The sequence below is a fragment of the Neolamprologus multifasciatus genome, chromosome 8, assembly GCF_963576455.1.
Source record: "Neolamprologus multifasciatus chromosome 8, fNeoMul1.2, whole genome shotgun sequence".
In the NCBI taxonomy this organism is placed as follows: Eukaryota; Metazoa; Chordata; class Actinopteri; order Cichliformes; family Cichlidae; genus Neolamprologus; species Neolamprologus multifasciatus.
This window is the reverse complement of record NC_140446.1, coordinates 4,216,133-4,231,858: the sequence shown is the minus strand read 5'-3', so window position 1 is coordinate 4,231,858 and position 15,726 is coordinate 4,216,133. Positions and strand designations below refer to the sequence as shown.

Genomic DNA, 15,726 nt, shown 5'->3' with positions numbered 1-15,726 from the left:
GATGTAAACCTTGCTTCACTGTGATCAGCCATGCTGGTGTTGGTAGTTTACTCTCATCTGACGATGACAGTTTGGGTCTTCCTCAGCAAAGCAGCGACAGAATAACTTTTACTTTCATGCAGTTGTTCAAACTGCAGTTTTTTAGAAATGGCTCCAAGGACCTTTCTAACTTCCAAATGCTGCAAAGAAGAACTACCAGCTGTAATCAATCAGTCACTAATGAGAAGTTAATGGACCTCTGCTTTGTCAAGTTAGAACCTTCAACACCATTAATTCAAAGATTTAAGTGGATGTATGTATATATCTGAGCCTGTGTCTACAATTTCATATTTTTAATATATTCAAACTCGTGTTACCCAAGTCCTTAAACATGTATGTTGTACAATCATTCCACCTCTGGAAAAGAAACAGTTCAAGGAAATAATTATAAGGCTGAAATCACCACAGCATCCATGTCTGCATATGTCAACCTCTGACCACAGTTTCTGATTTTCCTGCTACTATATCAAAGAGTCTGGAGTGTTCCACCTGAATTCAGATGTAATCAGTCACGTCAGTTTATTTAAATGGTAAAACACACAAATCTTTAAAATTTCTGCATCAGTTTCCTTTAATGATGCGTTTATGGATTAAAGGTTAAAAACACCACCTTCTCCTTCCGGCTGATTCCTGTAAGAGTCGGCAGATCAGCTGCCTCCATCTAAACCTTAAACCAAGCATCATTTTAAAAGTTCAAAACAACAAACTTGTGCAATATGTAAATATAATAATTTAGCACAAGTTATTATTTTTTAGTATTTAGTATTTTTTTGTTTTAAAACGGCACTAACCCTCACCCATAACGGTAACAATAAGAAACAATAAAGCACTTTTTTTATAATTATTATTCAGTTGTTACATTTTTTATATTTTCTATATTTTTTTTAGATTTCAGCATCTGCAGTTTTCAGTTTTGAGATTCCTGGAATTGAACATTATTTTCAGTTTAAAGGGAAAATGTGTTATAATGAATTGTTTTTCTGATATTGACCGTTTGACCAGATACTGTAAACGTAGTCCTGACACGTCGGTGTACACGGATATCCTCCGTATTGTAAAGTCGAAGGAATTTATGACGTTTTTGGCTAATTCAGCTGAAGGACTGACGACCTCGTGCCACGGCAAGGTGTCCAGTTTCTTCTAGGCTCAGAGTATTCGTCATATTTTAACGAAACTTGCACACAGTGACCGCTTAGTGTGTCTTCCCTCAAACTGTCCTCGGGCTCAAGGTCACTGTGAAGGTTGACCGACTGGTGGAGGCAGAAATAAATATTTATTCCTTTTTTCACAACCGTGGCTCAGTGTGTTGGGTGCAGTGCAGCCAACTAAAAAAAAACAAACTAGAAAAAGAAAGATTACACATCTGTAAATGAAACTGAACAGAAACAGCTCTGCACTGGGCTAAACCTGCTTTAACAACGGCCCTGTGGTCCGCTCTCCATCATGACCTGGCATCCCTGAATCCAGTGGCTCGTCCTACTACTTAAAATAACAATTAAATACAAATCAAATAAGTTAATGGATAATTTTATATGTTTAAGGAAAAAATAATTTATAGTATAATAATACATGTATTTAACTACATAACTGTTTAAGGTTTTTATCATTTAATGTCAGGATGTGGAAATTTGCTTCTTTGTGTGATCATTTAATGATTCGTTTTTGCATAACTCTACGATATTAATGTCCAAATATGTTCTTGTGAAACACTCCAGACTCGTGTGTGTACTTAGAGGTCCGTTGTGGGGTGGGATACGTTATTTTTGCACTGCTAGAGTCGGCTCAGAAAGGCTTTACGTCACATTTTAATCACGTATTCTGTAACAGCATAAATCACCGGTCTGTGTGTTGTGTTCACTGGAATGCATCATCTCTCCGTCTGACACCCAACTGTGATGCATTATTTTTTATTTTGTTTTCATGTGAACTCACACTTTTCCACCTTTAATCACTTCTGGGTTTGTTGTGTTGCATCATCACCGCTCACAGCTCTCCGAGTGTCTGGTGTTTGTTCTGGGTAATCAAACAGTCTTTTATTTTCCTTCATCACTTCTCCACTTTCTTTTTTTTTTGTTTCATTGGGGAGATGGATAACAAGTGCTGCTGTGAATGTCACCATTAATCTGCTTTCCAAACAAATTAGCGAGGCCTGGTTCTGGAGTCCGCGGTGAGTTTGGATTTGCAGAGTCCGATCTGCACGGAGACGCTGGGAAGGGCGTTGACTTCATGGGAGCTTCCTGCTCTCTGGACCCAGGAAGCAAAGCAGTGGGAGAGTGTGGGAAGAGGCTAAGTGAGTCTTCGTGGGTCTCTGAAGACCTCAGCTGCGGGGCAGAGATTAAACGGGACATGCCGGCCAGCAGGGGGAACCCTGAGTGGGCAGGAGCTGCAGATCCTCAGAGGGCCATCAGTCTCGACGCCTCCGAGTGCCTCAGTGAAATGAGCAACCTCGCTGGAATGTCTTTAATCCGCAGCACGGCTTTGGAGGACCTGACATCCATTGGGGACAGAAACTTGTGTGTTCCTCAGGGCGAGGAGCTCATTTCTAAAGAAACAAACGATGGACTGACTGCTGAAGGAGCAGCTCCGAAGCCCCTCGGTGACTCCGGAAGCAGAAATATCACGTCAGAAACACCTCACACGCAAAGTGCGCTCCAGTCTAGCTCCGATTCTCATTGTGAAGACCTTTCCAAGAAGCAGCGCCTTTTTAACAAATTGCCATCTGACACAACAGCTGAAAACAGCGGTGACTCATCGTTACATACAGCCAGCTATTCAAAGCCTGACATTTCTAATGACTCAGAGATGAGGAGCGGTGTGGATCAGACCACCGGCACCGCCGAGCTCCAGAAAACGCCCCCCCAAAGCACCCGAGCCAGAAAGTCTTTGGTGCCGGTCGCTGTTTTCAAAGGTCTGTGTGCTGTCATGTTCACCAGTTCAGAACCAGTCCTCTTCAGTTCACTCCTCCCACTCCTTTGATTTCCAACGCAGCTTCTGCTCTGTGTTATGCGGCACTCTCCCTCCGAAGTGTTTCTATGGACGTTAACTTTGACCCGAGGAGAAGCTTGTCGTCCTCCCTCCCCCCACTTTAGCTTTTTTTCTTTCATCTCTCCATCTCTGCTCACTTTGCTGGTTATGCAGCCCTAAAAAAAGCCACCTTTTTGTTTTATGTGTTTTCTTGCATGCTGCATACCCAACATCACTCATTTCACTTTCCATGAGAATGCATTCTGGCACGCTCATGGAAGCAAAAGTCTTGACTTATTGCACTTGGGTGGATATGAAATAATAATATAGATATTAAGCTTTTAAAAAAAGGTGCCAAAAGCTAAAGTTTGCTTCTATTTCTTTTCTATAGCTCAAGGAGTGATGGATAACGGAGATAAGGTACGTCACCAACGGCATTTTTTAAGTTTAGTCGCTCATTTCTTTACGCCTTTTAGTTGTTGTGAAATATTCTGGTTTATTAAAACCTTTGGTTTTATTTTCTTTAGTTAACAAACACGACATATTATTACCCATGTCTATCACATATATTCAACATTTAACTCTCAGTAATTACTGTTTTATTATCAGACTAAGAAACTACTGCAGTTTAGCTCAAACTGGAGCACAAACACTGCAAACTATAATATTTATATATTAGATAATCCCATCAAAATGCTGCAAAAGCACCAATATAATAATAAGCAATTCATAATAAGCAGCTAGCAGCTACACCTGCCTGTGTTGGACATTTTAACATGCAAGTCTATGGAGATTCACTCACATTTGGAGCAAGTCTCAAGTGGCCACAGGAGGAATTGCAGTTTTTAGGCACTGGCCTCATTTCCCAGGATTCAATTCAATTCAATTCAATTTTATTTATATAGCGCCAAATCACAACAAAAGTCGCCTCAAGGCGCTTCATAGATACAGAGAAAAACCCAACAATCATATGACCCCCTATGAGCAGCACTTTGGCGACAGTGGGAAGGAAAAACTCCCTTTTAACATGAAGAAACCTCCGGCAGAACCAGGCTCAGGGAGGGGCGGGGCCATCTGCTGCGACCGGTTGGGGTGATGTCTCTTGACTTGAACCAACGACTCTATAAAAGCTGGTTCATGCACCTGCCTGATTTGCCCAATAGCACACCCCCTTGAACTTCCAAGTATAATAATAAGAATAAATAGGATTGGACGCCCTATCTAAACAGCAGGGAGGTGGGGCTTCTGTGCCTGAGATGACCATATTAGGACTATCCCCTCTCTTGGCATTACATGTGTTTGTGTAAAAACAAGATCCAAGTTATAATAAACCAGAACATTTTATTCAAGTCATAAAAAATCCTTTATTTTTATCATCTTTCAGTTATTTTTAATCATTCTTTTGTTTTGTGGTCATTGTCATTCGACCTTTTGTTTTTCATTCATTTCTTCCTCTTCATGAAAAAGACTCAAACTGCCACCACACCGACCTCTTCCCCGTCCATAACCGCCAAGGGCGCCAAATCACCCGCATCCTCCCGAAATGGCCACAGCTCGATCCCCGTTAAAGTCAGCAGCACAGGGCCCAGGCAGCCTGGAGTAAGTACAGGTCTGAATGCAGCTTAGAGCTCAGACGTGAGCCGACTGACTCGCTCAGTTTTCTTCACACTCGCTGACTGAATCTTGTTTGAAACGGTCAAAGAAAAACATGGACTGGAACCTGATTCCTCCTTCTATTATCACCGAACATTATATGAAGAAACGACTCATCAATTGCTCACTGATTAGTGTGCAATGTTACTGCATTCAACCATCTCCGAGACGTCTCTCTGCTGGAAACTAAAATAGTGTTGTGGTGACTTTCAGAGCGGTGCAAAGTCTCAGACTCCAGGGGCCAAAACTTCTGCCAGAACTGCAGCTCAACCAGGTACGAGCCGAGGACTTTGTGCTAAACTCAACTTTTATTTGACTGATTTTAGTACGGAAGCCTAAAGCGGACTGTATTAGCCATATCATTTAAACCTGAAACATGCTCATTTTTACAGCAAAAGGGGTTTGGCTGTAAATTTACTTTTAGTTTGCAGACTGTGATTGCCCTTTTCAGTTAAATATTTTGGTAATTTCTTTATGCAGAGAGTCAATATTCACAGTGTTGACCCTTCTTATTCACACCTTCTGTAATTCTCTCGGATGTCAGCTTCTGGGCCAAATCCTGATTGATCGAGATCCATCTATCTGGAAAATATGTGTTCGCCGACTGGCTGGGAGTGGTTGTTAGAGGTTTTAGTGGTAGTTGCTTTGGTTGCTTGCAGATTGCTGCAGTCACTTGTAGTCCTTGATAGACACCGAGCTGTCTGCAACGCAGGCCGTGCTGTAGTGCTTGTGCCTCACCATCTCAGAAGGTACAAGCAGGTTTTAAGTACCTCGCAACTCCCTGCAACCTCCAGCAACCACATGCAAACCAGTTGTTAGAGGTCGCTGACCAGTCTCTGTGTGACTGGATCTGTGGTTAGGAAACTGCCCACATCTAACCAAGAATCAGTGGACTCTTTGCATAAATGTGATTTATGTACCAGTAGAAATGTCATTATTCTTTACTAAATGACAGAAACAGGCATGAAATAATTAGGGGTGCAACGATACACAAAATTCACGGTTCGGTTCGGTTCAATACTTTGGTGTCACGGTTCGATATTTTTTCGATACAAAAAAAATGTTCATGCCTTTTTAATTTGTCATTTATTAAAATTATAAATATATATTTTAACCCAAAAGTACAGTTTTTAAATTTAATGTTGCTGAAACAACACAGTAATTAAAAAAATCTATCTGATGGAGAAATCACTCATCTTTGGAATAGAGAGTTTATTACAGAGAAATGGCTCTTTCCAAAATAAAAGCTATACTATACGCTTCTTCTGGGCTATATTCTCAGCAGCATATTAAACATATCAGGTCCCCATAAGGAGAATCATGTGCTAACGGCTGTCTAAATGACTCGGCTAAAGTTTGTAGCATGCGTGCTTGTTGTTTTTCTCTGCTTCCCCTTGTCTTTGCACGAGGATGATGTCAGGGTAAATGTGCAGTCATATTCATTGTGTTCCCACTAGTGCTGTCAGCTTTAATCTGAAATGACGTTAACGCCACAACACGGCAAATCTCCGTTAACGAGCTACCGCGGATCGCCCCGTGCGTGGGGCTGGACGGCCAACACGTTAACGAGCTAACTGTGCTAACGCACTAGTTCCCACCCATGTAATTGAGCATTGCGTGGCACATCCAACATACTGTTTTACTTTAGTCCATGACGCGCTTACCTTCAGGGTCATACTTCACATGAAAACCAAAATAGTTCCAAACGCCACATCTGAATGAGGGTGGGGGAGGTTGAATTTGCCATGTTGCAAGGAGAGCTTAACTTCTGTCTTGCTAGCTTGCCCTGCGCTCAGTGAATCTGTGTTCGACTACTCCGCCTAGGCTGCACTGTCGAGTGCAGAATCACTGAGCGCTCAACACAGACAGCATCGTCAGAAGGAAAGTTGATAAAATAAATTAAAAATTTGTATTGTTCGATACATATGCGTACCGAACCGAAAGCACTGTATCGAACGGTTCAATATCGATAGGAGTATCGTTGCACCCCTAGAAATAGTCTCCCCCCAAAATCCAAAAGCAACAAAGTGAATGAAAAACAGAAATTGTGTCGGTGGCTAAACAGCTGTGCAGAGAAACTCTTCAAAGAAAAAAATGGCACCTAATGGGTAAAATAATGATTTAGTCTGCTCTTAAAGCTCATTTTTAAATGATTACTTTAATATAGGCTTCCGTATTTTTGGAGTGCGCTGGTAATGATGTGTTATATTTTCTGTGATCTAGCTCGTGCCAACAAATCCCTCACTCCAAAAAATGAAAAAGGTAAAAAAATCAAATCAAATAAAGCAAATGATTAGAAATCGCTTCCAGCCTTGCATGGCCACAATAACACGGTCTGATCTGCTGTTTCTGGATCAAACTCGGTCAGCTTTTAGCCAGTAGAGCTCCTAGTATGCTTTATTTTTTATTATTTTTTAATGGTTTCTTCTACATGCATGACTCATCACACTCCTCCTAACTTATCATTTCTCTGGTTCCTCTAGATGCCAAGAGTGGACAGAGCAGCCCCGGCACTCCCAAATCCCCCGGTAGCCAATCAAATTCTGCAAAGTCAGGGGCCGATGCCAACAAAGTGAAGAAGGTGGCTGTGGTTCGCTCCACCCCCAAATCCCCGGGCTCGCTGAAGACCCGTCCACCGGCTCCTCTGGCCGCTGCGGCGCCGCTGCCAGACCTGAAGAACGTCAGGTCCAAGATCGGCTCCACAGAAAACATGAAGCATCAGCCCGGAGGGGGAAAGGTAACCCGGGAAATACTCTGAACACACCCCCTCACAGAACTCTGCCCACTGATCCACTGAGTTTGCAGATCAGAGTTTTAACATTCACGTGACCGAGTGGCGTCGTCTACGATCCAGGCGTATATTTCTATGTGCCAATGTGGGTTTTTAATCATAAAAACTCTTCCTGCCACAAATGTGTCCCTCTGTTTCTGCAGCGTTTCATTTTGGACTATTGGTGTATCGCAGATAGCCACAAAACTGTTTTTAACATCATTTCTTCCTCTTTTAATCGCTGCGTTGTGATTAAACGTGATGTTTTGCAATGGCTAACAGACCGAGAGCCTCGAGAGTCGTTCCAGTTACAAAAACGATCGAATCAGCTGATATTTCTGCACAATAACGTGATGAGATCAGGCAGGAAGTTCAGGTTTCAGGTCTGAGAAGCACCTCTTAAAAACTGCAAATCAGTTTTGTGTAAACTCTGATGACCCCACTCGGTCATTGAGTGAATGCTTGAGTTTTAATACCAACACAGAAGGCCCTGAACCCTTTGTTGTTCCTTCCACCTACCTTTTCCCTGTCACGTTTGTTTCCAGAGTGGATTTGCTCATTTAGTTTTTTACTTGCTCCATTGTTACTTTTATTATTACATATAGGGCATTATTTCAGGGGACGGCAGCTATGAAGAGAATGAAGAGCACACAGATTAACTAGTTAGTTTAACTTGGAGAGAAGAGCACAGACAGGTGTAACGGTGAAGATGTGAGGAGGATGTAGTGAAGGTAAGTGGGAAGAGAGGATGCTGGGATGTGTGGTGACCCTAAAAAGAGAAGAAGAAGAAGAAGACTAGATGATGATGATTTGTCAGGGTAAAATTTCAGAAGTTCAGGTGTTACAAACACAAGTCAGGCAGCTGACTCACAATAATCCGCACACCTCAGGTCTCAACAGACAAATACACTAAAGATTATTTTAATCAAGTTAGTTTTGATAAGGACACAATGTAACTTTTTTAAAAATAGATATTTTATTATTATTGTTATTTTTTTTTATTTCAATATTATTTAGCTCTAATCTTCCCGGGGCAGCCGTGTCTCTAAGAAATGTTTGTGGAAGTAAAACTCCAGTCTGCAGCTCAGTGTGTCGAGTGTAGTCTGCAGTGTGATGTCGTTGTGTGTGTGTGTGTGACGCTAGAGGTTTATTTTAGCTAAAGCCGTGCAGGTCGTTGGTCTAATTTTATTCAGGGTGCAGTCACGTGTCCAATGTTTTACTGATGAAACTCAAAAGTATCACGTGTTGTGATATTTATGGACCAAAATAAATAATTCAGCTCCATTCAGTTCAAACTAGAAAGTCTTTATTCTGGTAGATGATAGAAGAGCTGAAAAATCAGTCTTTGGTTCCTGCCAGTGTTGGACAAGTAAAGAAATGAAGAAGTGAAGACCAATGCACACTTTGAATTAGCGACTCTCACCAACCCCGCATGCGGTCACACTCCCGCACGAGTTTCTTCCCACTTCTTTAATCAAATCAAGCCATCGTCTAAACTCTAAATCTAAAAACTGACATTTTCACTTTTCCAGGTACAAATCCTTGATCAGAAGTTGGACTTTAGTAATGTGCTGTCTAAGTGTGGCTCCAAAGACAATATCAAACATGTACCCGGTGGCGGCAATGTGAGTAACTGGGGGATGAACTCAACTCCAGACTCTTGAGTATCTCTGCAGTTATGACCATCAGAAACTAACTCCTGGTAAAAGCAAAGTGCTCTCCTCTAATGATCCGATCAGAAGGTGGACTGGATGTGGAAACACAATCTGCTCAATAATCCGTAATTGGCATGGACTGCATATAAAAGATGGATGTAGCCACTGTGGCATCACTCACCCTGGTAGGCTGAGTCCCGTTTAACAGCTTCCAGCTGTTTGTTTTGGTCTTTGACGCCTTAGTTTTGGCTGAGAAACTGAGGTATGCAACGCGAAAGCGTCTTCCAGATCACAGGGAAGGATAGCCCTAGACGTAGCCACCAGTATAATCACGAGCTTTCTTTTCCAGTAACCGCTACTGGACTTTGTTGGCAGTCCCAGAGGTATATGGTGCTGCACTGGAAACCACCTTTTTGTTGCTTTGGTCATTAGCAGATCGTCACCCGTAGTTAGCATGAAAGACGGCAACTTGTCTGCACCAACCAGAAATGTTTTACCTTCAGAGTAAAAGTTGTCCTGCTGCTGCAACCAGCGTGTTTCAAAAGGCACAACTTTTATTTTGAAACGGTTTGTGATGCACTTTTTCAAGTTTCGCGACGGCTCCACAAACAGACAAGTCGGCTTCTACTGTGCAAACTGTGGGTGACTGCGGCGGTCTGCTAGCAACTAAAGCAATAACAAGGAGGTTGTGGGTGCAGAACCTATTTTGCATCAGCCAGCAACCAGTTGGTGAATACACAGTTTTCTGTAACAACCAGGTGGTTGCCGGGTGGTTGCCAACTAGTCTCTACGCCTGTAAGACAGACCTAACAGACCTAACAGACCAATCAGACTGCATTAGCAGACTGACGATGCTTTATGGCAAAATAAGCTCAAATCACAGAAGAAATAAAATACGAAAAATAGCTGTTGAGTCCATTCAGTCGTAGGAATTGAGTTGCTACCACGTGATTGGCTAATTAGTTATTGCATTATGAGCAGAAGGACAGGTGTACCTAACAAAAACTGCTTTTGGCTACTACAGGAGTCGCCCCCTGCTGGACACAGAAAGAATGCAGGTTTAATTCAGCTCACTGTTCACACCCAGAAGCTACGTCCATCATTTATATACAGTCTATGCACATAAGACTGAAGTTTTTATACGATTTTAATTCTTTCACTGAAAACTGGTGATGTTCTGAGCTAAAGCTGGCATCTTTAACATTAAACTGATTATTGATTTGCTTTTAACACAGAAAAAAAACCCAGTTATATTGATCTGATATTTAACAAATAGCTCTCTCCCAATTAACATTAACACAGCTAGAGCCTCCTCGAGTTGGTTATGTTGACAAATTTGAGCAATTTTTTTAAAAAAATAAATAAAATTTTTAGTATTTCTTTTTCATTTAAGTAATTTTGTGAGTGCAGCGTATTTCCTTAGTTGCTTTTTGTTTTTTTATTCAAATTTCTGTGTCTAAAAATATTTTTTTACACTTAATTAAGTTTTAATTAACTTTAATAGTTACAGAGTTACAGAGTTACAGATGGCAGCTTTAACGCCAAGATCTCTTTCACCATCTCACTTCCTCCTTTCGGGCTGACTCCCCCCCCCCCAGCTGTTCTCCATTTATTTCCTGAAGAATTTACTTGTTTTTTGTCTTGTTGCAGGTCAAAATCCTCGAGAAGAAGATGGACTTAAGTAACGTCCAATCTCGCTGCGGTTCTAAAGACAACCTAAAGCACACGCCTGGTGGAGGCAAGGTGAGAGAGACTGTAGCTTTAAAAGAAGTCCCACTAATTCCACAAAGGCACAAGCAAAGGGATTATTCACAAAGCCTGTTGCATCATTTACAAGTGCAGTTCAGCTTGTTTTACAAAAAAAAGCAACTTCCTGTCATTACGGTACCTCACACCTGACCTCATCAGAATCAACTGATTATGCACTGAAATGTCACATGGCTCCCCCTGCAGCCTCACTGCTCTGTGATTCAAAGGGTTAACCGTCTCCCCGTCACCTGTGCACTTCTCCATCCAGACTGAAGGATTTCAGAGGTTTTCAGAGTCTGACGCGACTAAATCTACAACTTTATCAGTTCAAGTTCAAGCACATCCTCTCAATAAAAAGAGGAAATGTTGAATACATTTTTACAAATTCTGTAAAAAGAGCAGTCGTGGTAAATGATCTCGATCTTTTCCAAAGTACCTGTGATTGTGATGCCAGAGATGGTGAGCAACATCCTCCACACCGTTACACCACCTCGTCCATCCTCAACCGTTCATGAGAGGCAGGATGGATCCGTGTTCGTGGCGTTTATGGCAAATTCTGAATGTCGCAGCAGAGACTTCAGTCTTCTCTCAGTCCATCTGCCTCAAGGTTGGACGTGTTGTGCATTTCGAGAGTTCTCTGTGAACCCACAGATGGATGTGTGGGGAAAAGATGATTCTCAAATACTCCGCTAGCACCAACAACCACACCATGTTCAAAGTCCCTTAAATCACCTTTATTCCCCCCAGTCTGATGGCCATTAGCGGGTCTTCACCATGTCTACATGCCGCAATGCATCGGGTTCTTCTTCTTCTTCTTTGTGTTTAACGGCGGTTGGCAACCAACGTAAAGGAGCATTACCGCCTCCTACTGGTCCGGAGTATGGGTCAGACAGTGAGTTTACAATTCATATCAAAAAAACAAAACAAAAAAAAAAACTACACTCTTTCATAAACACCTATATCCTTCAGAAACCAGTTCCCTCACCTGTGCCCTACTACCCCCCAACACACTCTTCAGATTAAATACCCCAATTCCCCGCTCCTTCAATCTATTCCGCAGAACTTTCCTCCCCACATCATAACCCTTGCACCGCAGTATTACATGCTCTACCGTCTCCTCCTGGCACACTCCACAAAGCCCCGTCTCACGTTCTCCTATCATCTGTAGTGTTTTATTTAATGCACAATGTCCCAGTCTAAGCCTGGTAATGACCACCTCATCTCTCCAATGCATCGGGTTGCTGTCATGTGATTGGTTTTACTTCCTCCCTGTCTCGTTATGTCGGATTAGTCCCAGCTGTGTTTCCCATTCTCTTGTTACCCCCTTGTGTATTTAAGCCCCGTGTTGTCCTCTCTGTGCTGTGTGTTTCCTCCGTGCTCCTGGTTTTCTAGCCTCCCAGTGTTGACGGCTTAGTTTCCAGTTTCTATCTTCGAGTTTGGGTTTGTTTTCCATTTATTTTATGGATTATTTTTCCCAGAAAATAAAGCTGCTACTTTGAGTCCGGTTTTCCATCTGAGAGTCCTGCGTTTGGTACTAACCATGACGGATACCTGCAGTGAGGAGCAGTTAAAGAAGATTTATCTAAAAAAGTATCTGATGAGTGTTTAATGTCATATTCTTGCATTTATAACTGGTGCTGTCATCTCTCTGCGTATTTATCGATCTCTAATGAAAAGTCTCCACCCTGTACGGTCAAAGTCATCACAGGATTACCTTCAACTTTTTCCTGATTGTTTCATTTTTTTCAGTTTAGTGAAAATAAAATTAAAACCAGTTTTACTGCAGGTTACAGTTGGAGTCATCTCCGATGATGACTTGGCCCTCAGAGGTCTAACTTGATGGTTCCTCCTGTACAGTTTGAAAACCTCTGAAATGCTTCACCTGATTGTAAAGGCTTCAAAGCACCAGTGCGGCGATGTGGGGACATCTCCTCACGGGGGTCTCGGTCAGCTCTCACTCCCCCGAGCCTCAAACTCGTCCCTCCATCATCTAATCTTCCTCTCCAGTAATCTTTGGTTTCTCCGCCATAACTGTGTTTTTTTTTCACCCCCATGTATCAACTTTCCAGGTGCAAATTCTCGATAAGAAGTTGGACTTGAGCAGTGTGCAGTCCCGGTGTGGCTCCAAAGATAATATAAAACATGTACCCGGTGGTGGCAACGTGAGTAGAGGCGTGCTTCCACTGAACGCATCCTCAGAAAGGAGCACAGATCCTCCCGTCTGTGTCCAGCCCTTCTCACCTCCCAAACGCTGACCTGTCAGCTTCTCCCATTAACACTGAACTCGTGAACAGATCTGAGCATTTCATACTAGAACAGCACTAAACCGCCCTCCCAGCGCTTTTCTTTCACTGGTTTAGATGCTCCGTAGTTTCTAAATCAGTCTTCTTAGTTTAGTGGATCTACCGTGTGATGCAATGCTCTGCGATAACTCTGTTGAGTCTTTGCCCTCAAATCTGTCCCTGAAGCCGCACGCATGAATCCTGTTTGTGGACGTTTTTATTTCCTAAAACCTTGACGTGAAGTGAACTAATTGTCCCCTCGAAGTGTCCCGATCGGGTAACAAAGAGCCCCGCTGTCCTCGGCTTCTCCACCAAACAGTGCCTGTTGTCGTCCACGCTGAGGTGACCTCAGCTCAGAGAGACTGAGCGCTCTGTGTTTGCAGACAAACAGCCAAGAGTGACATCATCTATCCATGCATGGTGATGCATGGCTGCTGAAATCTGGCTTTTATCAGTTAGTGCAGAAGATGGTCACTCGTTTTTCTGCACTGGGGTAAGGTCGCACCGCTCAGATTAAAACTAACTGTTAATCCAGTGTGTTAGTCAGTGCTGTTAATCTGTGTTTCCTTCCATAACCCGGTTCCAGAAAGCAGGTTTTTATAGTCAAGTTTGTCGTAAATGTAATCACAGATTTATTAATACATATTTAAAAAATGATTGGTCATCGTGCAACAAGTGAAACCTTAAGTTTAAAGACTCCACACAATCCTCCATAAATCATCATCTGATTTCATGTTATTGACTAACTGAGTCAACAAAGGTGTTGATTCACTAAAAGCTCCCACGTTTAGAGACAGAGCTCCAACGCCACTTTAAAGTACGACTCAGACCTTAAACCTGCTTTCAGGAACAGTTTCACTAACAGGCCGGTTTTATAGGATCAGTTCCTCTGCGGCTGCATGCAGGGCGACTTCAGAGCTGCTGACTCTGCTGGTCTGCATTCAAACTCTGTGCTGTTTTTTTCCTCTCAGATTCAAATCGTGCACAAAAAGATCGATCTGAGCAACGTTACATCTAAGTGTGGCTCGAAGGACAACATTCGTCACAAGCCGGGTAAAACATTATTCCAACTTTCTGCTTAATTTTAGGTGACGAGCTTTTGTGAACAGAGTACGTAACGAGAATATAATTAGTAGTAGAAGTCTCCCCCACCTTCAGTGTAAATGCAATACCACAGGTAGTAATTTATGTTCATGCCTCTGCTCTGAATACCATGAAAAGCATTAACCAAAGAAGCTGGGGTGGGTTGCAAAGCGGCTTGGAGAGCCGAACGGCAAACACTCAGTCTGCCTTTGTTATTTTTTGAACAGTCAGCTGGTCACTGCTTGAAGGTCTCAGGCAGCTGTGATTATTTCAGTAAAACATTTTTAATGATGGTTTTCTTAATATTAACAAAAACTGGTTAAACTTCTGCAGCTCTGATTGTTTGATTTTAAAAGCTGAAAATTTTTTTTTTAGGTGGTGGAAACATTGAGATCAAAAACGAGAAGCTGGAGTTTAAAGTTCAGTCCAAAGTGGGCTCTCTGGGCAACATCAGCCACGTTCCTGGAGGCGGGCTGAAGAAGGTGAAGTACAAACCCACCGACGCGCTCTCTGCAGGCTAAAAGCAAAACGCACTGTGGCGCTTCGTCACAGTTCTGTACGGAGATCAATCCGTGCCAAGAAAAAAATCGGAAAACAAACATTTTGATCTTCACTACGTTCAAATTTCTACAAGCTTTTCCTCTTATTCCTCTTACAAGATAAACATCAGATTTTTTGCATTTATTTGTTTACTGCTAATGCAGTTTAAATGCCGTATGGAAGACACTGGATCGCTCGTTGGAGGAAAAGTGAAACTGATGCTAAAATAAAAAATATTTAAAACTGAGACATAAAATTTGCAGCTAAAAACTTCAAAAGCATCATATTTACTAATGAAAAAAAATAAATAAATAAAAATTCTAGAACTGAAAGTACATAGACAATATACACATATAATTAAAATTAAATTTAAATTAACTAAAGTTTGGCACCATTTGGCCTCAAGCATGTTTCAGTGCTCAGCTCTCTTCTTCAGAAAACCAGCTTTCAGCTGCGTCTCTGTGGGTGAAACACACTCAGCAGCACAGAAACAGCAAAACTAAAACCAGCGAGAACATTTCAGCTGATCTCGAACGGCCACACTGACGTTCGTGAGGGTGTCACACACACGGCAGCTTTTAGAGCTTTTTTTTTCTTGGTTTTCCTGCTTTTTCCCTCCTTTGTTCAAGCTTCCATTTTCTTCATCCTGCTGATTTTCCCTTCATTTGAAAGTTTTCGTTGTCGTTCTTGTCAAATTTCACTGTTGTGACAGCGTTTTGGGGTCACTGAAACTAAAAGTTTAAAGAGATAAAGTTAGCAATATTTATGTGAAAAAACTGGCAATGTATGAGAAAAACAGTGAATAATTTAATAATAAAAAATTTGTTTCTTGTAATTTTATCACAATTTTCTCATATATTCATCAGATTTTTCTAATAGTTTTTCTAATTTTACCAATTTTCTCCTTTAAAATGTCTTTTTTATCTCAGAAATTTTGTCTTTTTCTTGTAAAATAATTTAAAATTCTTCAAACTTTAAAATTCTGATTATA

At 41.7% G+C, this 15,726-nt stretch overlaps 1 protein-coding gene across 43 annotated transcripts in view; it reads left to right on the top strand.

Moving 5' to 3' along the window:
* The window catches only part of LOC146512240 (uncharacterized), a 57,200-nt gene that overhangs the window by 21,437 nt on the left and 20,037 nt on the right, over nucleotides 1-15,726 (top strand). For 22 of the 43 annotated variants that reach the window (XM_085171219.1, XM_085171218.1, XM_085171217.1 and 19 more), the window contains 11 exons: nucleotides 2,183-2,947; nucleotides 3,395-3,423; nucleotides 4,471-4,602; nucleotides 4,870-4,930; nucleotides 6,880-6,918; nucleotides 7,140-7,393; nucleotides 8,959-9,051; nucleotides 10,732-10,824; nucleotides 12,900-12,992; nucleotides 14,084-14,165; nucleotides 14,571-14,677. In XM_085171219.1, coding sequence (XP_085027345.1) covers nucleotides 2,183-2,947; nucleotides 3,395-3,423; nucleotides 4,471-4,602; nucleotides 4,870-4,930; nucleotides 6,880-6,918; nucleotides 7,140-7,393; nucleotides 8,959-9,051; nucleotides 10,732-10,824; nucleotides 12,900-12,992; nucleotides 14,084-14,165; nucleotides 14,571-14,677 — 1,748 coding nt within the window. The remainder of the gene's footprint in view (nucleotides 1-2,182; nucleotides 2,948-3,394; nucleotides 3,424-4,470; nucleotides 4,603-4,869; nucleotides 4,931-6,879; nucleotides 6,919-7,139; nucleotides 7,394-8,958; nucleotides 9,052-10,731; nucleotides 10,825-12,899; nucleotides 12,993-14,083; nucleotides 14,166-14,570; nucleotides 14,678-15,726) is intronic. The other 21 variants (XM_085171235.1, XM_085171234.1, XM_085171233.1 and 18 more) reach the window with 9 other exon arrangements.